The sequence below is a fragment of the Arachis hypogaea genome, chromosome 16 (assembly GCF_003086295.3).
Source record: "Arachis hypogaea cultivar Tifrunner chromosome 16, arahy.Tifrunner.gnm2.J5K5, whole genome shotgun sequence".
In the NCBI taxonomy this organism is placed as follows: Eukaryota; Viridiplantae; Streptophyta; class Magnoliopsida; order Fabales; family Fabaceae; genus Arachis; species Arachis hypogaea.
This window is the reverse complement of record NC_092051.1, coordinates 19,055,980-19,081,986: the sequence shown is the minus strand read 5'-3', so window position 1 is coordinate 19,081,986 and position 26,007 is coordinate 19,055,980. Positions and strand designations below refer to the sequence as shown.

General features: G+C 35.6%; 3 protein-coding genes across 4 annotated transcripts; 2 read left to right on the top strand and 1 right to left on the bottom strand.

Moving 5' to 3' along the window:
- The first annotated feature begins 15,059 nt into the window (after nucleotides 1-15,059).
- On the top strand, nucleotides 15,060-16,485 carry LOC112758256 (probable ribose-5-phosphate isomerase 3, chloroplastic). The gene has a single exon (XM_025806876.3). The coding sequence runs from the start codon at nucleotides 15,402-15,404 to the stop codon at nucleotides 16,275-16,277; it is 876 nt and encodes a 291-aa protein (XP_025662661.1). The 5' UTR covers nucleotides 15,060-15,401; the 3' UTR covers nucleotides 16,278-16,485.
- A 2,279-nt stretch (nucleotides 16,486-18,764) lies between these two features.
- On the top strand, nucleotides 18,765-20,442 carry LOC112758254 (protein IQ-DOMAIN 19-like). The gene is made up of 3 exons (XM_072220413.1): nucleotides 18,765-19,392; nucleotides 19,543-19,800; nucleotides 19,876-20,442. The coding sequence occupies exons 1-3, from the start codon at nucleotides 19,054-19,056 to the stop codon at nucleotides 20,440-20,442; spliced, it is 1,164 nt and encodes a 387-aa protein (XP_072076514.1). The 5' UTR covers nucleotides 18,765-19,053.
- A 1,500-nt stretch (nucleotides 20,443-21,942) lies between these two features.
- On the bottom strand, nucleotides 21,943-25,338 carry LOC112758253 (pentatricopeptide repeat-containing protein DOT4, chloroplastic). Of its 2 annotated transcripts, none has more exons than XM_025806872.3 (3): nucleotides 22,887-25,338; nucleotides 22,345-22,461; nucleotides 21,943-22,236 (listed from the first exon to the last, which is right to left on the bottom strand). In XM_025806872.3, the coding sequence occupies exon 1, from the start codon at nucleotides 25,115-25,117 to the stop codon at nucleotides 23,150-23,152; it is 1,968 nt and encodes a 655-aa protein (XP_025662657.1). In that variant the 5' UTR covers nucleotides 25,118-25,338; the 3' UTR covers nucleotides 21,943-22,236; nucleotides 22,345-22,461; nucleotides 22,887-23,149. The 2 variants fall into 2 exon arrangements, with proteins under 2 accessions (XP_025662657.1, XP_072076042.1); XM_072219941.1 differs by having other exon boundaries at nucleotides 22,345-22,421.
- Nucleotides 25,339-26,007: the final 669 nt, after the last annotated feature.

The following is a 26,007-nucleotide window of genomic DNA, read 5'->3' as shown; positions in this document are numbered from 1 at the left end:
ATTTGAACAATAACCTCAAATAATTAATAATCTACGATTTTTAATCTTTTAAATTTTTTGGTGGCTGCAGAAGAAGACGAAGGATGAGGGTTGTGAAATTTGGAATTTGGGAAAGAAGATAAAAATGGTAATTTAAAAATTTTATTAAAAAGTCAACGAAAAATCATGGTTTGAGTACTATTGTCACACAGAACCCATCTTTCATGGGTACAACGTTAGTTTTCTTGTTTAATGGGTACTTTTGTCAGCGTTAGCAAAATTCATAAGTACAAATGGTAATTTTTTTCTAAATAAAAAGATATAGAACATAAAAAAAATCACAACATAAATGTGCTTTAGTATATACAGTATAATAAAAATGAATTTTAAGTATAATGAGATGAACTAAATATAAATAATTAAAATTAGGATACAAAATACTTAAGATCATTAATTTTTAAAATTAAAAAGAAGAACAATAATTAAATACATTCTCTTATACCAGATATTTATTTTATGTTGTATAGTATACATATAAATTTATATTTTTAAAATTAAAATTAATTTATAAATATTTTTAAGTAATTAATGGCATAGAGTTTTTTTTCTCTTTCAATATACTTACACAAAATAAATAGTATTTTGGTCTTTTTATTTTAATATATTTAAATAATATTAATATTAAAAGAATATTTTTGTCTTTTTAATTAAATAAATTTTAAATTAAAATTAAATAATTTTAATCTTAAAGTGTATTTTTTGGTCTTTTACGAATTAATCCTAAAAATATGTTTTGAGTTTTTAATTTTTTAAATTTTTTATTTTTGTTTCAATTGTAATGTTATAATAGTTTTTTTTTTAATGTTAAAATAATCTAATATGATTAATATTAATAAAATAGTATAATAAGTCCAAACTTATCCAAAGTAAAATATTAATTTTAACCCAAACAAATTTTAAATAAAAAATATAAAATAATCATAAATATTAATTTTTTTCTAACTCTTTAAGAGAAGTTTTAATACTTCAAAGTTTCAAGAAGTATAGCATCAGGTCCCATAAAAAAAATACGGCAAAAGAGAATACACACACTACAAAGCGTCATGTAGGACGGTGTAAATTTTAATAAATTAGACATAAATTAAAACTAGTATCACCAAATGAAATTGTATTAGTGTACGCCCCAAAGCTTATTTTTATATAAATCGAATTGACTTAAATCGATTTAAAGTTGATAGTAGAATTTTTTGTAATGATTGTAAATAATTTTATAAAATTTAAAAATAGCTTAAAAAGATGTTATGAGTATTATAAAAATTTGAATAAATAATTTTATTCACTATATAAATACGAGTACATTTTAAATTTTTATAGTATTCATAACATTTTTTTAAATTTTATAAAATTATTTACAATAATTATAAAAAATGCTTATAATAAAAAATTTTAAAATTTTATAAAAATATTTAATTTAAAATTATTAATAAAATTTTAGTTGTACTCGTCACAAAGTGAATAATTACAATGATATGAGTATTTTATATAAAAATCAATGCAAAAAAATTCAAATTCCATATAATATTATTTCGTCTAATTTTAATAATTCATAAATATTTTTAAAAAAGTCTCATAAATTTTTGAATAATATTTTTTTTAACCCTTATTTACATAGGTTGAAAAGTGAAAACATAGTAAATTAAATTGACCAAGCTCTGTTTGTATATACATGTATCTCTCTTATTAATCGAATTAGCCTCTGTTCTATTTATGCATTTGGTGTATAAAACACATAAATCGAATTCCATCCATTCGATTTACATGTATGCACCTACCTCTAACAGTAAATTCAATGTACTTGTTTTGAATTATTTTGGAAGAACTTTCTTGTCATGTTAAATTCAATGGAATCACTTTGATTTACCACCATGTCTACAAATCAAATTTGTTAACTTCGATCTACTACTATCAACCTTAAATCGATTTAAGTCAATTCAATTTACATAAAAGTAAATCTTAAAATATGTACATAACACAATTTTATTTGAAAGGTACACATAATTTTAATTCATGTTTAGTTTATTAAAATATTTTACCCTTAAAAGTATTTGTTATTTTGTTTTTTCATTTTTGTTAAAAAGTAAAAGTAAAATAAGTAAAACTTTAAAGATTTTAACGCATTAATACATTAATATATATCACTCTACAATGAGTATATTGTAATGTGTAAATATGATAATTCTACGGCTTATTTATAGGAAATAAACAATAAAAAAATAATTAAAATAATAAACGCATAATACTTTATCTTTAACAAAAATATCAAGCCAATTAATATTAACATATTTTAAATATATTCTGTTTTGTCTTAGAATTGGACTCTGAAGACGGAAGTATAGTTTGTTGACACTGAAGGGAGCTTTAATGATGCCTTTCTCTTGCGTGTTGTGCTATTGATTTTTAGTTAATCTAATCAATTTGAAAAAATCTACAAAAAAGATTGTAACGTTAAGTCAGTGTTTAATCTTGGGATACTCAAACATAAAATCGAAATGTTCTTTTTTTTGGTATATCTAATTGCCTTCTATATTTCGTTTGGTTCATATCTATTGTCAATTTATATGTCTGTGGTTCAAGATTTGCGTAGCTACTATAGAGGTGTAAAACGGCTTTTTTATTTTGAATTGGCTGTTCTGAATTTAAATAGTTAGTTTCAAGATATAACATAGTGTATCCGAGATATTTAGATATAAATCACAGCTCCAAATTTTTCATTTTGAATTGGCTATTTTGAATTTAAATAGTTAGTTCCAAAATATAACATCGTGTATCCAAAATATTTAGATATAGATCACAACTCCAAACTTAACTTATTATCACCGGTAGTTAGTTAAACTTTTGTCTAAATAGACGACGTTATGGGAATAAAATATTGTGTCAATATCCGAGTCCCAAAATCAACATGCTGAGGAGTCATTCAACGATCAAGCTTGTAGTAATTGTTTTTGTTTTTGGGAAATTTCAAAGGTGCGTTTGGTTCGGTATCTTAATAAATGTTGGTGGGTGGTTAAATCAAGGTAATTATGGCCATTAGATGTGTTGTGGGAAGTGCACAGTTGGTCAATCTAATAGTTAATAATAAATGGTGTATGTCAATTGTGTCTGTGTGATAGTGGTTTTGGTTTTTCCTTTTGCTTTTGTGCGTTGGAAGAAGACATCATTTGTAGTAAATCTATCAAAAAGCGAAAGGTTAGTTTTTCATTCTTACCTTTTTCTTCTAAGTTTGTTGTTGTAACGAAGAAAGTAAAAGGTAAAGTGTATGTTTGGATTAGAGTTTGTAAATAAAATTTTATATAAAATTAATTTTGATAAAAAGTGAGTTAGTGTTAAAGTAATTTATGTTTGGTAATTTTGTATTAAAATAGATTATAATAAAATGAATGTTATTTGGATTACATCATTTAAAATTACGTTTATATCATTTAAATTTATATTATTTTAACATTTTTTTGCTATAATTACTTTTGAAAAGAATTTAAATTTATGTGTTGAAATTTAATATTCTTTTGGTTATAATTTGTTAGTACTCTTCTTTAGTACTCTTTGTATTTAATTATATCTTTCTAAAATTTATATTATAAAAATTAATAATAATAAATAAAATATATACTAATTTAAGAACACATAGTAAAAAATATACAAAGTCAAATAAAAAAATAAAGTTCTATGAAAAAAATATGTATTAATAAAAATGATTAAAAAAAAACATATGAACAATGAATACTAAAAATTCTATTAAAAAATTACAATAATACATATAAGTGAATATAAAAAAATTTTAAATAAAAATATCTATACTATTAATAAAAAAATAAATAAAATTGATAAAAATTAAAACTTAACAAAGAGTAATAATAATAATATTAAAAAAATTTTGTTTGTAAAGCATAGTCATACAAAAAATTCAAGAACTTTGATGATTGTTTTTGGTATTTTTTATTGTATATGAGATTGAAGGGCACAATTGGTAAAATGTCAATTAATTTTTTAATTTATGAAGTGAACGCAGAAACTAAATGCAAAAGTTAGAATTTATTGCTTCTGGTGAAGAAAAAAACTAGCCAAACAAAAATTGCAGCATTTAAGAAGATTGAACGTGCTTCTTGTACTTCTAACGTGTTTACCAAACACACCCAAAGTTGTTGAGGTAAAAGATGACTTGTATGAATTGGTGCATGCGGATGTGATGTGTGGCGCATCCCTTTACCAGAATGAAAAAGCTTTAGTGGAACTTGTTGAGTTTGAAAATTAATAATAATGATGATGACAAACATTTGGTGTTTGGGTTGAAAGCCCAATTGTATCTGTGACTAGTGTGTTTAGTGTGCAGGAACTTAATTAAATCACACTGGTCCAAGAAGAATGAAAATAAGTCTAAAATGAGTCTGGCCCATTTACACAAGTTCATGAAACTAACTGTTCATTCCTAAATTTCTATTATAGATGAAAAGAATGCCTCAAGGATCAAAGAAAGTAATTGGCCCAAAGGAAAAAGAAATCTGATATGCTAGTGTGAAGAAAGGAATTGAACCAAACATAAGCTCAAGGCCCAACTAGGTGATCCATGTCCAATTTCACTTACTCACTTAGATGCCAACTAAAGAATTTGAAATTTCAATTGCTTTTGAACCTTTCCACCACCACCGAACCAAAATTTCATCTTTTCTCTCTTCTCTCTTTCACATCATCCAACGTGGTTTCTCCAAAAGCAAGAAATCAACAGTTGGAATGTTAGATGTCCTCTGGGTATAACACAGAGAAAAAAAAGAGAGTTCTTCAGTGCAAGCTTTGTCTTTCGAATAATACACAAAGAAAAAAAGAGAAAGAAGTTTCTTGAAGAAAAGATCAAATCATTGAAGCCAAAAGCAAAGGGCTCTTCTAGCTCGATCAGAATATAAAAGTAGATTGTTTCCACTTATATGCATGTTGATAGCTTGATTGAAACCTACCTTCTTCTACACATACCATTTCGAAAAAAAATGAAGAAAGTGGTTGTTGTTTACATCTTTGTGAATCAATGGCTACAATTGTTTCTTGGAGGCAAAGCACAAATCTGAGGGCTTGGATTTATCAAATCCATTGAAAAAAATCTGTTTTCAAGGAAGGTGTATTACTTGTCTCTGATTCCAAATCCTTGATTTTTGGGCTGATGGAAGAAAGAAGAAAAAAGACTTCAGCTAGCCCTAGATTCAAGAAGCTGACTTTATGAAGTAAGCCCTAGGTGTTGAGACAGAGCTCATACAAATAGGAAAATCACTTCAGTTTGAAGGCAAGGAGAGAGAACCAGAATCTGAGTTGCATTGAGAGAATTTCCAGTGAGAATTCAACGCTTTGGACTGTATTTCTACATCAAAGAAACATACCACCAAAATGAAGAACAATCATAGAGAGTTCTGAAGTTGGTTCATCTGATAGCTTTAAGGCTGTGATCATCATCTCCTTCATGGTTTACTGGTTTATTATTCTATTTCAATGTTTATCTTTCTATGTTTTCTCTTGAGTGGAAAAAGGCATAAATGTGAGGCAATTGAAAAAGCCAAATAGAGAGAAAAGGCAAAGAGAGAAACTTGGAGAGAAAAGCCAAAGTTGATTTCAGATTTCTATTTGATTGTATTTCTGTTTTGCATTGTATATCCGATATATCCCGTACTAAGTTGGGTAAGCACTTAGTGTAGTGAGAGTCTAGGATGTTGCCTAGCCAAATTAGACTTGTGTTGAAGTTTGGTTTGTCCCAGATAGCATTATGTTGAGTCCTAGGAAATTGGTGTTTGTAACACTTGAAAGTATAGTGAAAATTCCACCAACATTGTGATGGAGACTGGATGTAGGTTACATTGCACAAAGCAACTGAATCAGGATATATGCTGGTGCCATTTTCTTCTTCTTTGTACTATTTTCTCTCTCTGCGATTTATGAGACAAAACTAAATTGTCTCCTGCATAATCCATCACGTAGACAAACAGTAGCAAAGTTTCATTTCCTGGTTTTAAGGGTTAATCAATTAACTTAAAAGAATGCCATAGATTCAATCTCCTTTCTCTAGGCCATCAAGAACCTTCAGAACTCAGCGCAGTGATCTGGGTTCGTAGACGCTTTGCCATTGCAGTTGAACTTTTTCCTTGTAGTGGGGAAGAAAGGTTGTGAGATGAGGAGTGACTGAGTTTATTTTTATATGTATACGTGTTTGTTAATGGAACTTAATGTAAGGTTTTCGTTTTTAGACTTTGAGTGTAAAGTTTTGACACAGTTAAACTGTGCTCCCTCACAGCTTCACCCAAACTCTTAGGCTTTCCTTCGTGCCTTTGAATGTTTAATGGATATTCTGAAAACTCTTTCTTCTCGGAATATTTTTTCTCCTTATTTCAATCAAAATGAGTTCGAGAGGGGCTTTGCATAAACCTTAGTAGTTATCCCAGGCGTTCGTTGTTTATTTTATACAAGCCGTCCTTTAAAGATTTTAAGGAGATGTTTGTCAAGGTTTGTTCTTGTGAGACTGAATATCCATTTTTTCTAGATGATGAGCTAGGGGAGCAGTTCCCTTTATATTGGTGCCTTGAACCGATGCAGATTTTGGATGTGGTAGTGAGGTTTGAAGAAGATAATTTGATTTTGAATTTTCTGATTGAGTGTTTTTCTGCTGGAAAACTATTATCCATTGTGAAAGTTTTAAAATTTGAAAATCATAAAGAGGGTTTAAATGATTACATTGGTAAGAAATTGTTTGAGTCTTATTATTTGTATCTATATTAATTCATTCGTTGATGTACTGTGTGATGCTCTTTGTATGTGGGAGAGTGCCGAGCTTATCCTAGGCTCAGATGAGAACCTTTTTCGATTAGAAAAAGAAGGAGGGTAAGGAAGTCTCGGCTATCAGGACAGACAAAAATGTTGCTGCGGATGTTGTGCAATCTAGTGCGCAACCACATGGTGAAAAAAGGAAAAAACCTGAGTCTGAAAACTTGTTGGAGATCCTCTCTGCTGCCAATCTTGTTGTCATTTCTGGCATTAAGATTGAAATGAGAAAACAGATTCGTGCTAGTGCGGAATTGATCTGGGGTGATCAATTTCCCTTTGCTGTTTTGGCGGATAAGGTTGCCCAGCATCCAAGTGATGTTCATCTTTTGAAAGATACTGGGAAATAAGTGATTGGACAATTTCTTCAGGTAACTAATGGTGTTATAATGTTTCGTATTTGGCTTCTTTTTGTTTAATTTTGTGTTTGTGCTTACAGGTTATTGGTATGAGGATGTTATGTATTGGTCGTAGCACAGAGCTACTAGGACTTTAGGAGCTTCGAAAAGGAATAAAATGGAGAAAGTTCTGAAGTTGGAGAAGTCGGTAACTAAGAGGGATGGGGTAATTGTCGATCTAAAAAAATATGAAGAATATGGAGGAAGATGTGTTGAATTTTCAAGAAGAAATTCGAATGTTACAAGGTCAGATAAAAGAGGCTGATACTGAAAAGGGGAGGATGACTTCTCGAATTCATAAACTCGAAGATGAAGGATTGGAGATGTTTGCAACAGGATTTGATCATGTTGTGAGTCAAGTCTTTGTGTTTGCACCTGATTTTGAGTTTGGGCAACTTAATGTGACTAAAATAATGGTGAACGGCAAGCTTGTTGATGATAAACCTGGTAGGGAAGTCTAGAATGAAATTTTGGGTACAACTGATAATGAAAATTGACTTAGAATTTCATATTTTGTTTAATTGTTAGTATAAATTTTGTTGTTTTTTGTTTGGTAAACTTTTGTTGGATTTGTAAAGCTTTTGGCTTTTGATGACACTTCAACAATATATGTCGTTTTTTAGAATTTGGGAAATGATAGACTGCTTTATATGCAGCCTTGAACGTATGTATATTGAGTATTTGTAGAAATTAGTTAGGAAACGTGTGAATTTATATTGGAAATTCTTGAAGTTCGAAGTGGTCGGCCTCGTTAAAACCTCCCCGAGTAAAACCCAAGATGGGTAAAACCTCGGTGGTAGAAAAAAGAGTACCTTCCGTTCTTCGACTTGTTACAAATGACTAACTATATTATATACGTAATGACAAGATATTCCATGTGTTTCGTAACTCAGCCCCCTCTAGGGTTTGTAAGGAATATGCACCTCGGCCATATACTTTTGATACTCGGAAAGGGCCTTCCCAGTTTGCAGTGAGTTTTCCTTGTCCTGGGGGTTTCCTAACATCCTCTAATCGACACAGCACGAGGTCTCCTTGTTGTAGCATCCGTGGTCTCACCTTTTTGTTGTACTTCCGCTGCATGTTGAGCTGCACTGCTTCTTGCCGTATTCTTGCAGCTTCTCGTTCTTCTTCCATTGTGTCGAGCTCAGTGTTTCGAGCCTCCACGTTTGCGTCACTGTTGAAGTGGTCGGTTCGTAGCAACCTTTGAGATACTTCATCTGGGATCATGGCTTCTGCTCCATAGACCAGTCAAAAATGTGTTTCCTTAGTTATGGAGTGTGGTGTTGTATTATAGCCTCAAAGTATTTTGGGTACTAGCTCGGCCCATTGGCCTTTGGCCGTCGTCAGCTTTTTCCTTAATGCCTGCAAAATGACTTTGTTAGCAGTTTCGGCGAGCCCGTTAGCTTGCGGGTGCTCAACCGAGAACAAAATGATCTTTTATGTTTAAATTTTGCAGAAAAGAAGCTATTTTTTTATCAGTAAATTGCCTACCATTATCAGTAATGATATCCATGGGTAACCTACATCAAAATACAATAGACTTCTAGATAAAAGATTGTACCTTGTTCGAGGTTATTTTGGCAAGCGGTTGTGCCTCTATCTATTTTGTGAAATAATCAACTGCAAGGAGTAAGAATTTTACTTGCCCTTATGATATAGGAAAAGGTCCAAGGATATCAAGTCCCAATCTGAAAAAAGGCCACCCAATTTCCGAGGTGTGTAACAGCTCGGCTGGGTTATGTATTGTTGGTTCACACTTCTGACAGCTATCACAATCATGGACTTTTGCCATGCAATCTCTCTTGAGGGAGGGCCAGTAATACCCTGCTCTTAGGAGTTTTACGTCTAGGTTTTGACCTCCTATATGTGTGCCACAAATGCCTTCATGCACTTCCGACATTGCTAAACTGAAGTCTTCGGTTCCCAAGCATTTTAGAAGTGGTCGGAAGAACACTTTCTTGTATAGGTCGTCACCAATGAGAGTGAAAAAGCTTGCCTTCTTCTGGAAGAGTTTTGGATTGCCTTTTGATGCTGGTACGATCCCATTTTTCAAATAATTGACATATGGTGTTCTCCAGTTTTTGTCTTGTGACAAACTCAAAACATGGATACTATATATATTTGGTTATTCTAAAGTTAGCTGTCATAATTTTGGTGCTATGTTTGATGTTCTTGAGGTGGTTAGCTTATATAGAATATCTGCTCTACGGTTTTCTTCTCTTGGTACATGTATAATATGAAAATTTTGAAACTGTTGTATTAAATGTTTTGCTTGACTTGAATATTTCTCTAATAAAAGGTCTCGTACTTGGAAGTTTTCATTTACCTGTTGAACGACCAGTAGGGAATCGCAATGAATCTTTAGGTGCTGAATGCCGCTTTCCTTAGCTGGGCGTAGGCCAGCCAACAAAGCTTTGTACTCGGATTGGTTATTTTATTGATTGCTCAGCGGAAACTCCTGACCTATCTCTGAGGACGATGCCGGCCCCGCTGCCGTCCTCGTTGGAGGCACCATCTATGTATAGTTCCCATTTGGAGTAAAGTTCGTCTATCGTGGTGAATTCTGCAATAAAAATCGGCAAGTACCTGGGATTTAAGGGACCCTCGAGTTTGGCACAGTATGTCATACTCTAACAACTCGATCGACCATTTTATTAATCTTCCTACCAGATCAAGTCTTGCAAGTATCTACCTCAATGGTTGATTAGTCCGAACTATGATCTCGTGACTTTAGAAGTAATGTCGGAGATGCCTTACTATGATTAATAAAGCGTAAGCTAGTTTTTCAATGGTCAGGTACCGCATTTCTATGTTCTATAGTATTTTGCTGACAAAATAGATTGGATGTTGCTCCCGACCAGTTTCTGTCACAAGCACAGAAAAAATTGCATAAGTAGATACTAAAAGGTATAAATTTAGGGATTTACTGTGCAAAGGCTTGTGTAGTATTGGTGGAAAGGCCAGGATTTCCTTGAACTCGGTAAACGCTTTTTCACATGCATCCAACCATATAAATTTGTTGGACTTTCTCAAACTGTTAAAGAAATGATACGACTTCGTGGCCAATGTTGGTAGGAATCGGGCTAGGGCTGCCAATCTACCCATTAGTTGTTGGACCTCCTTGATTATTGTTGGCGACTTCATTTGTATTACTGCCTGGCATTTGTCGGGATTTGCCTCGAGACCTCCTTGTACCCCGAACGCACACTTCTCGGGATTTAGGCGCATGTTATGCTTTCACAGTTGTTCAAAAACTTCCATGAGGTCGGATTGATGGGTTTCTTCAGTTTCTGACTTAACTACCATGTCGTCGACATATGCTTCCATGTTTCGTCCGATCTGATACTGAAAAACTTTGTCCATCAACTGTTGATAGGTTGCACCTGTATTTTTAAGACTAAAAGGTATTACCTTGTAACAAAAATTTCCATTCTCGGTTATAAATGCAGTTTTATCTTTATCTGCGGGAAGCATTAATATATGGTTATAACCTGAATAGGCATCCACAAAGCTTAAAACTTTAAATCCTGAAGTGTTGTCAACTATCTTGTCAATGCACGACAGCGGTAAGAATCATTTGGGCAAGTTTTGTTTAGATCCATGAAGTCAACACACATTCACCATTTGCCGGAATTCTTTTTTACCATCGCAACGTTGGCTAATCAGGTTTCTCGAATGAACCCCGCACTTAATAGTTTCTCTGTTTCTTTGATGGTGGCCTCTGTCTTCTCTTGGCCTAAGTAACTCTTCTTTTGTTTTATTAAGCAAGCTCTTGGATCTAAGGCGAGCTTATGACATATCACGTCTGGGTTGATTCCAGGCATGTCGGCTGGAGTCCAAGCAAATAGGTCAGCATTTGCTCGGAGCAAAGCTACGAGTTGTTGTGTTTGATCTGCATTCAAAGCATAGCCGATGTTAGTATTAAACTTACCTTTCGGAGGTTCACTCATCTTTATTAGAGCGAGGGTCAATCTCGATTAACCCTGGCATGTTGTCGGTGTTGTAAATTGATTTGATTTGCGGAGTTGGTTCGGCGGGTGGTTGTTTAATTTTCAGTCATGCATTATAGCATTGTCTTGCCTTTTTGCTATTAGAATGAACAGTTGTAATTATGCCATCCTGCACGTAGAACTTAACGCACAAATGAATTGTAGAAACAATAGCTCCAAAGGAATTTAAGGAAGGTCTTCCAAATATGATGTTATATGGATTATCACAATCAACTACTAAATATTGGATGCCTAAAGTTTTTGAGTGAGGATACTCCCCTAGGGTTGTTCTTACCCATACATAACCTGTTATTGTGACCCTTTCCCTGAAGAAATCGACCAGCTCTCCCGATGAAGGTTGTAGCACTTTCTCGCTTAACTACATCTTATTGAAGGTGGATAGAACAATACGTCGGTGCTACTCCCTGGGTCCATGAGCACTTTTTGAATTGTTAATTCTCTAGTAGTTATAGAGATTACCATGAGATCGTCGAGGTTGGGGGTTTGGGACTGGAAATCCGAGCTGGTGAAGGTGATGTCTGGAATGGAATCGGCTGCTTGTTTTGATGTTAATCCTCCTTGCAGAGCTAGCATGGTTCTATAACTCCTCTTTCTGGCCGAGATAGTCTCACCTCCGCATGTGAACCCCTCTTGATATGTAATTGATAACCTTTCTCGTTGGAGGAAGTTGACTAGAGACAGGCCATTGCTTTTTGTTAGTTGGGGCCAAGGTTGTGGTGGGATGGTCTGTTGTTGCTGAGCTTATTGCGTCTCGTTGTATTTGGCCATTAACATATTTTTCTAGTAATCCTTGCCGTGATAGTCATTCTAACAAGTCCTTGGTGACCATGCATTCGTCAGTTGTGTGCCCAAACTTCAGCTGAAATCCGCAGCGCCTGGTTTTGTCCACATACTTCTGATCTTGGTAAGTTCCTGCTTTGCTGGGTGGTTTATGATTTTTGCATGAAGAATTTCTTTGATGATGTCTTATCGTTTTGTGTTGAATTGTATATATGAGTCAACTTTGGGTGTCAATTTGAATGGTTTCTTTTGATCTTGCATGTGATTCGGCCTTCCGTGCTTGTTCTCGTCCCTTCTGGGTGTTTGTCTCGCGGCCCTCCTGGCCTCTCGGAGTTCTTCAATTTCTATCTATTCGGTTGTATTATGCCTGAACTCGGTCAATATTTTGGGATTTGTGACAATAATCATCTCTTGGAACTTTCCAGGTCGAGGGCCACTCTTCAGGGCATGCAAATGTACGTCAGGACTGAGGTCGGGAATCTTCATTGCTACATTGGCGAATCTCGTCATGTAGGTTTTTAGACTCTCATACTGGCCTTGTTTGATAGTGCTGAGGTAGTCAGAGTCATGGACATAGATCTTTGATGCTGCAAAGTGATTGATGAATAGTTTGACAAACTCGTCAAAACTGGTGATTGAACCTGCAGGCAAATTGAAAAACCAAAGTAAAGTAGCTCCATCCAAAAATGTAGGGAAAGAACGACATTAAATTGGATCAGAGGTAAGATTTTAAAAACATCATAGACTCGAATTTTGTGACATGTATTTTAGGGCCACTGATCCCCTTATATGGCTTCAGAATTGTTGGGAGTGTGAAGTTTTTCGGAATTTGAAAGTCCATTATCTCTTTCGAGAAAAGGGTTCATTTTCTTTCTCGCCGGTTTCAGGGGTTTTGCATCCATTACTGTGTTTGTCTCTGACTGTCCTGCGTCATTATTATTTTTCTTATCGGCATCCTTCCTATCTCCATCAGCTTTAATCTCATTGGCTCTATCAGCCAGAAGATCAACCATTTTCTTGACTTCTGCCTGAAGGGCAATGTTCATGGCCACCAATTCGTCATGAGTGGGAGGAGGAGGTGGAGGCACGACATCATCGGCCATGATCCTGCAAAATAGTAGCAAGAAATTGTTGTGGGGTTATTCAAAAGTCTTGGGCCCATGATAGGCATCAAATATTCCGTCCTAGAACTGGACTCCGAGGTATAGCTCGTTTACACTGAATAGAGCTCTAATTACGCCTTCCTCCTGTGTGTTGTGCTATTGATTCCTCGTCAATCCAATCAGTGTAGAAAAACTTGCAAAAAGGACTCCGACGCTCAAGTCACTGTTTAATCTCGGGATACTCAAACTTAAAATTGGAATGCTCTTTTTCTTGGTATATCTGATTGCCCTCTATATCTTGCCTGGGTTCGTATTTATTGTCAATTTGTGTTAACCGTCGTATCTTTTCGTGGTTCGATATTCGCGTAACTAATATAGAAGTGCAAAATAGCCTTTTCATTTTGAGTTGGCTGTTTCGAATTTGAAAAATTAGTTCTAAAATATAACGTCGTGTGTCTAAGATATTTGGATATGGATCATATTCTAACAATCATTATTTAAAAAATATTCAAAATCAGTAATTGATTACAAATTTTTATGTATCCAATATTAATAAAAATTTAGAATTCTTTACTTTTATAATAAAATAATTTTACTTTTAAACTTTTAAAGAGTAATTTTTGAATACACAATAGAAATAGCGAAATACTCGTATTAAAATGGTTAACAAAAACAAAAAAAATTGATATATTAAATATTAAAAATATTATAAAATTAATATTTTTTATTGTTACTTTATATTTAAATTAATACTAACTAATTATTTAAGAGTAAATTGACAATTAAGTTTCTAAAGATTTTGATTTTAGACTAATTAGTCACTAAAAAAAAAAATATCAATTTGATCTTCTAAAATAGCAAACGGTGGACACATGAGGTTCTTCTATCAATTTATCAACAAAACTTAATGATGATATTATATGTACTATTAATTACTCTGATACGTCTATTTATAAAAGATAATCATGTAGATAATTTTTGGAGTGAAAATTCACTTGTTTTGATAGAATTTTTGATAAATAAAGAATAGTTGATAAAAGATAATAAATGTTTTATTATCCAAAACTACATCGTTTTCCTGCTCATGTAACAGTAACGATACATGCACCATTATAAATAACAAAATATATGGACAATTCCGTTTCGTTTCACACTATTTATTGACAGAAGAATATATATATATTTACTCTTTACTATCTTAAAAGATCTAATTGATATTTTTTTTAAGACTAATTAATCTTAAATTAACATCTTCAAAAATTTAATTATCATTCTACTCATTAATCAATTTGTTTTCACTAACAATATTAGTTGCTCTCTTTTGAAAGGCACACAAGTATTCTTGTACAAGAGAGAACTAAGTAGCAGTAGTGGAAGAAAAAGAGGGTAGGAAAAAGGAATATCCAAGTATTATATTGCATTGTTGAAAGCAGAAAAGCAATGAGGGGTTAGGAGACACTTTATTTTGTTGAGTTTTATTCTGTGCGTATATTTTTTTATTCTTAATATTAAATTATTTTATAAAAAATAATATTAAGAGTAAAATATAGTTTTTATTCCTAACGTTTGGGATAAGTTCTATTTGTGTTTCTAACATTTAAATCGTTCTATTTGTATATTTAACGTTTATAAAAGTAATTCAATATTATCATACTATCAATTATACTAACAAATCAGATTATATTTTTCAATTATTCTCACTTTGATATATTCATTCTCAATTAAGTCTCACTTAGATGTGGTCGATTTTAATATTATATCCACTATTTGTGTTTAGATTCAATTATATCCTTAGAAAAATGAATTATGTAAATGTTGTAGGAATTAGTTTCAAGATTTGATGAGCTATTTTTCGGAGTAGATCATCGATTCTATTCTAGACATTTATATTCTAAATTCAAGAAGAGGTTTTTAAAACTCAAACTAAAGCGCTCATGATGTGTAATTGACGGTAGGATAACATTGAATCACTTTTATAAACGTTAGGGATACAAATAGGACGATTTAAACGTTAGAGACACAAATAAGATTTACCCTAAACGTTGGAACAAAAACAATACTTTACTCTAATAATAATAATAATAATAAATAGTTAAATACTAGAAAGAAAGGCCAACCAACCAAGATGCGGTAATGAGCCTCAGCCACCAACCAAATAAGAAAATGAGATAGCGGAGAGGAGAGTGAAGTGAAATGAATCACAGAATCAATAAAAGAAAAGTGAGGCCCGTTCTCCCTCTTTTACTTCCTCCATCATTTCCTTCACTTCACACCGAGTGACAATGTCAATGTCAATGGCATCATCATCCTTAACCCTATCATCACCAACTTCCCTCTCATCTCTCTCCTCCGCGCGCCACCATATCCTGCGCACCCACATTAACCTACGCACCCCCAACAACAACACACACAGACCCCTCTCCCTCACCGTCAGGGCCCTCTCCGCCCCTGCCCTCACCCAAGACGACCTCAAGAAGCTCGCCGCCGACAAGGCCGTCGAGTACGTCAAGTCCGGCATGGTCCTCGGCCTCGGCACCGGCTCCACCGCCGCCTTCGTCGTCGCCAAGCTCGGTCAACTCCTCTCCACCGGTCAACTCTCCAACATCGTCGGCGTCCCTACCTCCAAGCGCACTGAGGAGCAGGCACGCTCTCTCGGAATCCCTCTCTCTGTCCTCGACGACAATCCCCGCCTGGATCTCGCCATCGACGGCGCCGATGAGGTGGACCCCGACCTCAACCTTGTAAAAGGCCGCGGCGGCGCTCTTCTCCGCGAGAAGATGGTGGAGGCTGCCTCCAACAAGTTCGTTGTGGTGGTCGACGACACGAAGCTCGTGTCAGGACTCGGCGGTAGCGGTCTTGCGATGCCGGTAGAGGTGGTGCAGTTCTGCTGGAAGTACAATCTGGTTCGGCTTCAGGAGTTGTTCAAGGAAGAAGGTTGCGACGCTAAGCTGAGATTGGATGAGGGTGGCAAACCCTACGTCACCGATAATTCGAATTACATCGTTGATTTATACTTCAAGACTCCGATCAGGGACGCTCTTGCTGCCGGAGCTGAGATATCGGCGCTGGAAGGAGTGGTGGAGCACGGGCTGTTCTTGAACATGGCCACCTCCGTCATCATTGCCGGCAAGACTGGCGTTGAAATCAAGGACAAGTGAGTGAGCGAGCGAGTGAGTTCTGTCATTTCATCTTTCATTTGAATTTGAATTTCATTTTCATTTTCATTTCGGGGTATTTTTGTTGAATGGAATGTACTTATAGTTTAGGGGATAATAACTTATGCGATTAAATCAATCAATTGATGAATATAATAACAAGAATGGAGTGTAAAGAGGAGGAATGTAATGTGAGACAATTTTCTTCTGATGCGGTTGGTTCCTTTTCCTTCCTTCCTTGCCATTGTTGTTATGTACAATTTGTTTCTTTATCATAAGCGGTGCTTCATTACAATGATTTTCACTGGCACAAGAATCAGATTAGATGTTAGTTCTTTTGTGTGTGTTTCAATTGAATCGATGTATGGTGATCCAGGAGAGAAGGGGGATAAGGTGTGGTTGATGTGTAATGCATTGCTTATCCTTTCAAATTTGTCTATACGCTAACAATAATAATAATAAATCAAATATATACACGAAAAGTCCTGCCATGGGATTGAGCTCGCTGGGGAATATTTCATATTAATAGCAGAAATGCCATTAGATTTCTAACAACGCCCCTTTTTTCATTTCAATTTTTATTGTGATCATTTGATTTCACTAGTAGCTTGCGGAACAAGAAAAAATATAACATGAATAGGTGGCAAGTCAAACAGTCCCACCTTGATTAACAGTGACAGTAGCAGTTGAATTGGCAACTTTAAGTCTAAGCCTGGAACAATCAGATCCAAGAGAACCTAATAAGCAGTTAAAATATATGACTATATTTGTGAAGATGAGAAAGTGTTGTGGAATTCATACAAACATTTACTGTAATTGAGAAGATTATAGTAATTTGGGTTGCAATGGCATCTGTAAGTATATGCTATCTCCCTCTTACATGTACCAACCCCACAATGCGCCCATAAACATGCTACGATATCAATATATGGTTAGAAACAAAAGCTGCTGTTAGTTGCACTAAGTAAGCATACACATAATACTTGTGATCAAAAGCTGATATGATGAGGGGCAAGTCTGGTTGGCAACCATAGTTCATGCTACCTACAATCGAAAAAGATAGTTTATCCTTCTTTGAAGTGATTAGGATCATTGGAGTAGGAGTTGGTTTACATTGGGGAATGACGCGTGACTATCATCACAGGTTCGCGTCCAGCCCTATCTCCAACAATAAACCAAATCCTTAACATTGTGTCAAAGTTTTAAGTCATGAACTAGATGCTTAGTTCTTATTAGTTTACTACGACTTAATATGCATTATCAAATAGTATTAGCATATATATAAATAAAAAGAGAAAATTTAAGAACCTAAGAAGCCATCAGCAAGGTCTGCTTTAACAGTCATGATCATGGGTAATAGCAGTAGTATCAGAATCATAGCTAACAAGCTCGGCGATCTATGCAGTAAGCCATGAAGATCAAGAATGACAGAAGATGAGAGGAAGGTGATTGGGTTTGTTTCAATGTAAACTAATGTGGTTGGTTATATAGTTAAGATTCGAGAACAAGTAAACAGCCCCTTGCATTCCAGTGGTGGACTTTTGAATCATGATTATGTGGCGGGTCATTTGTGTTATAATATAGAATTAACATCCTATACTCTCACACCATCAAAAAATATTTTGTTTGTGAACAGATCTCTCAAGTTATAATGAACAGTTCATTATTATTTAATATCTTTTTTATTAAGAATAATTGTATTTCACTAACAAAATAATAAATAAGAAGAGAAGAATCCCCCAGATTCAAAATATCAGTGGCTTATCATCTATAAGAGTTTAAACCTTAGAGTAATCAAAAGACTTGCTATATGTTTTGTCAAGATTGAAATATTTTGATAATGACTTGGAGTCTTGGACTAATAAGTCGAGATATAAAGAGCAACCCAGTGAAGGTAAGAACGCGTTCTTTTCATTTTCATTTATTTATTTTTTTCCTCTCCGTTATTTTTCCTTTGCAGCATCAGATTTTTAGTAATTTCGAATCAACTAAATGTAAGTACAAGGCGGCCAATGTGATTAGCTTATACTTCGAATCCTTGACTGAATCAATGCCAAAAGCTTACAACAGAGTAAAGATGAGATCAAAGTCAACCCCACATATTTTAGTAATGCGTGTGAATATACTATTGTCCAACAATATTAACTTACAGATACCGCAATTGAATGATACAATCAATCATCTTCTCATACTAGAGAAGCAAATGGTCCAATCTTATCTATGATTATTTTCTTTTTACTAAGTTACGAGTCCGAAGAACCGTGTCTTATAGGACCAAAAGCAACATTCCAAATAAGACACACATAAATTCTGTATGGCTCCTTGGATCACGGATAAGCCTCAACAAATAAGTTAACAGAACAGTGATTTTTTTTATATTTAATAATAGTATGGTGACGTTGGAAACAGAAATCGTATTGATTTTCACTTGCCAGCATGGTCCACCAATATAATTACTAAACTCTATAGTAAGAAAAATTTAATGGCCCTTGAAATGACGTTGAGGCAGTGTAAACTGTAAAGTTGAATTTGAATGCTTCCTGAATTTTATTTATGAAACTCCAGGAGGGTGGCAAGTGGCTTTACCAGGGAAAAGTTTTGCGCTGCAGGCCAAAGCCAGTTATGGATAGTTAAATAACAGCAAAAGAGTCATTCGAGAAAGTAGAAGTGAATGCAGCATATATAATACATGTGTAACAAGATTAAAACTAGCAATATCTAAAGTATTTGTACCAGTTCTGTTTTCTTTAGCTGCAAGTTTCCATTAACTGGACTTGAAATGGGGAAGGCCGGTAAATGGATTAGAAACTTTCTTATGGGGAAAAAGGAGGATAAGTACAAGAAGATTGACGCAGTCTGTGCCGAGAGTAAGAGAGCTGCAGCGGATAGTCCCAAAGTGAAACGCAGATGGAGCTTCGGAAGACTAACAATTGGAAGAACATCAGGCAAGATGGCAGGGCATAAATTTTCCATATCTTTTGACTCCGGTGACTCTGCCAAACTGCAAGCTCAGACTCCAAGGAGGAGTCTTCCAATAGTAGAGTTCAAGGCTCCTAGTGACACCAGATCTAAAAATTCAGCAGCTACAATGATTCAAGCTGCCTTTCGCTCGTATCTGGTAATAGATTTCTCCTATATTTTTCTAGATTCTTTCACGGCCATGTCTTCTTTGATGAGCGCATCACGTTGTGTTATGACAATTTAATAGCCTTTCTCACACCCTACCTTCTAATAGGTTTGATGAAACATGGTACATACAAATTTTCAGGCTAGGAAAGCATTGCATGCTTTAAAGGGATTAGTCAAGATACAAGCACTAGTGAGGGGTCACCTTGTAAGGAAACAAACAACTGCTATGCTGCGCAGCATGCATGCGTTGATGACCATACAAGTTAGAGCTCGAATTCAAAGAATTCAGACGGTAGAGGAAGCAAATGTTCATGGAAAACAGCCTGTGCAACATACACAAATTCCACAGAGGAAAGGTCACATAAAAGAATATAAAGTAAGCCTCTATAAACTTTTTTCCCAAATGTAAAATATGGTCAGTTACATCCAATCTAGTTAGTACTTGCAATAAATATGGCTGTTATGTACATAGGAACCGAAGGATATGACCATGGAAGAAATGCTGGAGGCTTTGAAAAGCAGAAGTCAGTCACTAGATCGCTCGCATTTTGAGGGAATAAAGCATGAATCCATGGCATTCTATTCGAAGCACAAGTCCGTTTCAGAAAGACAATTTGAGTACAATGATAACAGTTTAATCACAGCACCCAACAGCCCAGAAAACTACTGTGGCTTGTCGGAATATAACACAACAGCAATGGCCATGTCAACTCCTCGGCGACACCCCGTGTCTCACCGGCAATCACAATCCCCAAATTTCATGAACAATACAGTGTCTTCCAAGGCAAAAGCAAGGTCTCAGAGTGAGCCAAAACAACGTCCCAAATGGGGAAAGAGGCAGAAAAGCAGGTCCCCAGAATCTACCAAAGAACCTAGCACCTCACAAAATGGTCTAAGGCAAAATCTGCACTTAAACTCGTCACACATTGACCTTGGAAGTTTAGACTATTGGGTTGTCAACCTTTATGGGTCAACAACAAAGGACAGCTCCCGCAATTCTTTTGGCAGCAGCACGGTGACTAGTGATTCCTACTATTGAATTCACTTGTTTATGTTTATGTTATGTACAAAGCTAATAATTCAATTTAGGACACTACAGCTTAAGTCATCCCCGTTATCATAATTTAAAATTAAGGCCTCGTCACTAGTATCCATTACACATGTCTACGCATAAGCACTGGACTCTCACCAAGTGAGGAAAAATTTTCAAGTTGTTTACGAAATTTGTGTCAATAATCCAGATGATAAAAGCAAATAAATGAAAGAATATATAGAATAATAAAATATAAGCTAAACAAACATTAGAAAACAGAGACTTACATATCTCGTCCTTCACAATAACCTATAATGATGCATACATAGCAATCCTGAGAATGAAGGTATGAAAATAGAACAACGTGAAGCAGTTGCAATGAATTTATATGTCATCACAATCACCTAGAATCCAAAACTGTAGTAATAGAAGGAAAAAAAGCACTAATTTTGACAAGAAAATGAATAGCATTACATTCAACGACTACTAAAGGCTAAAACCTATAATAGTCTGCTACTCAACATTGCTCTGAATATTCAGATGCAGTCCAAGATATCAAAGCTTACACTAATTTCTTATTGCTACAACAAATAAAAACAATAAATAAATGAATTTGTGCTTAGGATCAGATAAGACTAAGTTTAACTTCTTGGAAAATTTTATGATATGAAAGCAAGCTTTATAGAGGCCATTATTGTAATTAAATGAGGATAAAAAAAGAAGAACCGTACCCTTTCTACCCATGAATCTTTGTACTCTACTATAAATGGATTTCTTAGTTTGGAAATGAGCTCCATCTACACAGAACAAAATGGGAAAAAGAAGAATGATATAAATATTTATCCATGAATAATGTTATTTTCGAACACTTTGGGTAATCATTTTCTAGTTTAATGCCAAAAATATTCATCGTAATCATATTAAGGATTGAAGCCTACGATAAATTCCTGTAGAACACAAATATACGCACCAACAACAATTAGGAGATTGAAGATAACAGAAAACAACACAAGATGTCTGGAATTTAATTTGTCGAAACACTATTCGGAACCAACCTCCTGGTTCGCAGACCTGCGGGAATGCTCAGTTTGACGGGTGTAACGACCCAACTTCTAGCCTGTCATGACCAAGGCTAGCAGCTAGGCGTTACTATTCAGCTTATTTTAGGGACTCTAGACCATATATTAAGTATATACATATGTGTTAATGTTGCAAGCGCGAGGAGTGTTGAAGTTAGTCCTACATCAAAAAAAGCAAGGAAGAGTGAGGAGTTTATAAGATGGGAAACCCATTAACTTGATACCTTAAGGTTTTGTGTTAGCCTCTAGCAGTGTGTCATAGGGCATGTCAGGGTCAAGAGGATCAAGTGGTTCCTGATATACCTATGCCCGACGCTCCACCACCATCCCCTGCAGCCGAGCTAGGGTTCGATGGGCCAGGGGTTCCCGAGAGCTCCGGATCCGCACCCTTGCTCTAGATAGACTTTTAGAGGGCTAGCTCTTTTGTATTTATTTAATAAGTAGATCGGGTCCCAAACTATGGGCATTTCATGTATGCTATGATTATGCTTGTTATGCTTATCTGTTCCTTGTATTATCTGCTTAACTTACAATTATTCCGATATACTCGACTAGATACGTGATTCTCGACTAGCGTTACAGTCTCATATGTATACACTTAATATATGGTCTAGAGTCCCTAAAGTCAACTGAATAGTAGCGCCTAGCTGCTAGACTTGGTCATGACGGGCTAGAAGTTGGGTCGTTACAACGGACAAGGCAAATCTTCTTCAAAACATATCTACATAAATCAAAAGGCAAAGTTAACATGAAGGCACAAATCTATAGACATAGATAAGTTACTTTTTATAATTTTAAAAAAGAATGTAATGTAGGTTGGATTTCTCACTTTTTCTTCTCATGCTTATGCTTGACAAGAAGTGCAGAACCAAAAGCACCTTTTCCAATTTGTTCAAGTACTTCATACTGCGCCATGTCATCAACAAGTAATTGAAATTTCACTCTCCTGAACATAAAGTGTAGCACAAATCTAGCATGTTATACCCTTGCACATTTATATTGAACCATAATTTGAAATTCATAGTAAATAAATAAATAAATAAAATGTAGTTAACAATCAGAAACAGAAAGGAATCCAGCTATAATCACTGATAAGGAATAATATACTCAGTTTAGGTTACTCAATAACCCCAAATGCTCATAATTTGCAATAGACAGTTCTCTCTTCTTTTTATTTCCTCAATTCTCAACACAGAAGAAAAGCATAGTGCAATGCAATGCTGATTATGCAACACTAGATAAGTTACAAATAGAAACCGGTGTCCAAAATTATGTGCCAGAAAACGATTACAGAACACAAATTTGGTTAAGCAAAGTACACGTGAAATGGAAGTGAGCGCAGAATGAAAAGATAACGTGATGAGCTTATACCTGAACCAGGGGAATGGAGACTCGCCTGCGGTTCAGCAGCTGCCAGCAGTGGCAATGAAGCAAGCAGTCAGCGGGAGGAGGTTCACTTAATTCCCCTTTTTTAATTGTTCATTGGATGATATTGATATGAGATACAGTTTCTTTTTGTTGTCTTCCATCATTTTCTAATGTGTCGATTGTATGTGTCAAGGGATAGTAGGTCATCATATCATTTTCATGATGAAAATGATCAACTCAAGGAAACAAATGCAGTCAGAAAATAATCACCAAAAGTCTCCACATGAACAAAGGCCATCATTAAAATGGTGAAAGAAATTTGGGTCCTTGAAGATGATTTCTCTTCTAATCATCTTCGATACAAACTTTGCAAAACTGTGGCAACCATTACACATCCGAGAATTCTTCGCAAGACGTACTGGTCCAGCATGAGAGCTGATGAGCCCAAAAGAAAGTGCCAAGAGTTCACTATGCCCTATCCGAATGCATTCCCTCTCTTCATCTACATCATGGAGTCTGAAATCCCAATTTGGTTCAAGTCCTTTGGCTCTCATTTTCTCAATTAAACCCTGTAATTCTGAATATATTCTCTCTGATCTTGGATGAGATACATCCCCAGTTCCAAATACATGTACTTTGTTCCTGAACAATGTCCAAGTATAAGCCTTTTTGGGTTTCAAACCCATGTCTCTAATTGTTTCCCTCATCTTCTGCACCATGTGCCATTTTCCAGAGCCTGCATACCAATTGAGAAGCATGACGTAGTTCTCAGCATTTAGAGGTTCCAATTCACAAAGCTGCTCGACAATTTGCTTCCCCATAGTGTATTGGCCACTCATCCTACAGCCTTCTAGCAGTTTCCTTAGTATCTCAGGATGCTTTTCAATCCCTCTTTCCTCAATAAAGGTCCTCGCCTCCATGAAAAGTCCAAACTGCGCAAGCAGAACCACCTTCAGAGCACAGTGTGCAACCGTGGGGACCCTAATAAGATTGAAGTAAATCCTTCCTTCCTCAACCATGCGGGCAGTACTGCAAGCAAGAAGGGCAGCAGCATAGGCACTGTCATCTATCAGCACCTTTGAGTTCTTCATCTGCCTGAATAAATCAACTCCAAGCTTCCCTTGTCCATGTAAGCTATATCCCAATATCATTATGGTCCATGAAATGGTATCTTTCTTGTTAATTCCAGCAAAAACATTGGAAGCAGAAGTGATACATCCGGATTTTACATACATGTCCATAAGTGCATTGTTTACCCTGAGGTTAGAATGAATCCCGTTTCTAAGCAAGTAGCCATGAATTTCTCTACCCTGATTGAGTGAGGCGATTCTTCCGCACCCAGGAAGGAAAGCAGAGATGGAATGGGAATCAGGTTTGAAACCAGCCCTGATCATCTCCCGGAACAACTTGAAAGCCTCATTGAATCCTCCTCTCTTGACATAAGCACAAATCATTGATGTCCAAGAAATAACATCCTTGCAAGGCATTTTCTCAAACACCAAGCGGGCATCGCTCATGCTATCACAATCACTGTACATCTTCAACAGCGAATTGCACACTAAAACATCAGAATCCAACCCGCATTTCCTAGCAACGTCGTGCATAATCCTTGCTTGAGGGAGAGACCTCATCATCCCGCAGGCGCTGCAGGCCGTTGCGACCGCGACGTGGTCGACAGCAACGCCATCATCCAACGCCAGCATCTGATGGAAGAGAGCAAGGGCGAGGGTGGGGTTCCCGCCGTGAAGATACAACCTTGCGAGTAGAGTCCAGCAGACGGCATTGCGGGAAGGGGAGTTGTCGAAGAGCTTCTGGGCCATGGGAAGGGTATCGAGATCGGCATAGATGTGAATGAGGGCGGTTACGGCGTAGTGGTGGGAAGAGAAGCCGAGCTTGAGAGAATGAGCATGGAGCTGCTTGGCGAGGGGGAAGTCGCGCATGAGGCGGGAGGCATCGAGGACGCGCGGCAGAGTGCGCGTGTCGAGGGGAACGCGGTGCTCAAGCATTTGGAGGTAGGCGGAGACGACGAGAGGGAACTCGTTGTTTGCCAGATGGCTCTGAATGAGGCTGTTCCATGCGAAGGTGTCCTCCCGCTCCGGTGTTCTTCTTGACCTGGCTGCTGCCGCTTTTGTTTTGCAGTGAGAAGGAGAGAGGTGGATGAAGGTCTTCTTCTTGGGGTCGGATGAGGAGATTCCAAGATGGAATACTACTTTTGCGGATTGGAGAATGCTCATTATGACAACAGACAAGCACACTGCCAGAGGTTGGGAACTGGGATCACCTTAATCCTCAAAGGCCGGAAGGGGCATGGCATAACAGGGTTATCACCTTAACAAAATCAAATGTTTTAAAGGAAATTTGATTACATTCTTTTTTTTTTTTCTATTTAAATTTATGGGATTTTTTTTTCAAATAAATAATTTAATTAATTTATTTACCGAGATATGTAATTTACAGCGTATTTATAATTTGTATCATATGATTTATCTTGTTTACGGCGTATTTATAATTTGTAATCGTTTACCGTGTAAATGAGATAAATTTGTGTGTATCTCCTTTGCACGATAAACCAAGTTTTATTTTGTACATTTTTCATTTGCAAATGAGATATTTGGAGTTTGAAAAAAAAACACATATTTTGTTTATCGTGTAAACGAGATATATGTATTATTATAAAAAAAATTACAATTAAAATAATATCAATAATCTAAATTTTTAAAGTGCAATTAGTGCTAAAAAAAAGTTGGTTGAAGAGATTAAAACGAATGATATGTTTGAACAATTAGTACTCAAAAAGAGTATATACAAAATTTTATATTAAATTATATATCGAATTGAATTGATTTAAATTTAAACAAATGGAAAGCGTGAAGTTCATGAGGATAAATAAAATAGAGAAAGAAAGGGAAGATAACCGTTTTAATTGTGTGTCAATTGTTAGGAGAGATTGACAGAGAAAGAGAAAGAGATAACCGTTTCAATTGTGTAGAGGAGAGATATCTGTTTCAATTCTCTGTCCACTTTTTGTTTATTTTATTTACCCGTGTCAATTGTTAGGATAGGAGAAATAACCGTTTCAATTGTGTACCAATTATTAAGAGAGATAACCGTTTTAATTCCTTCA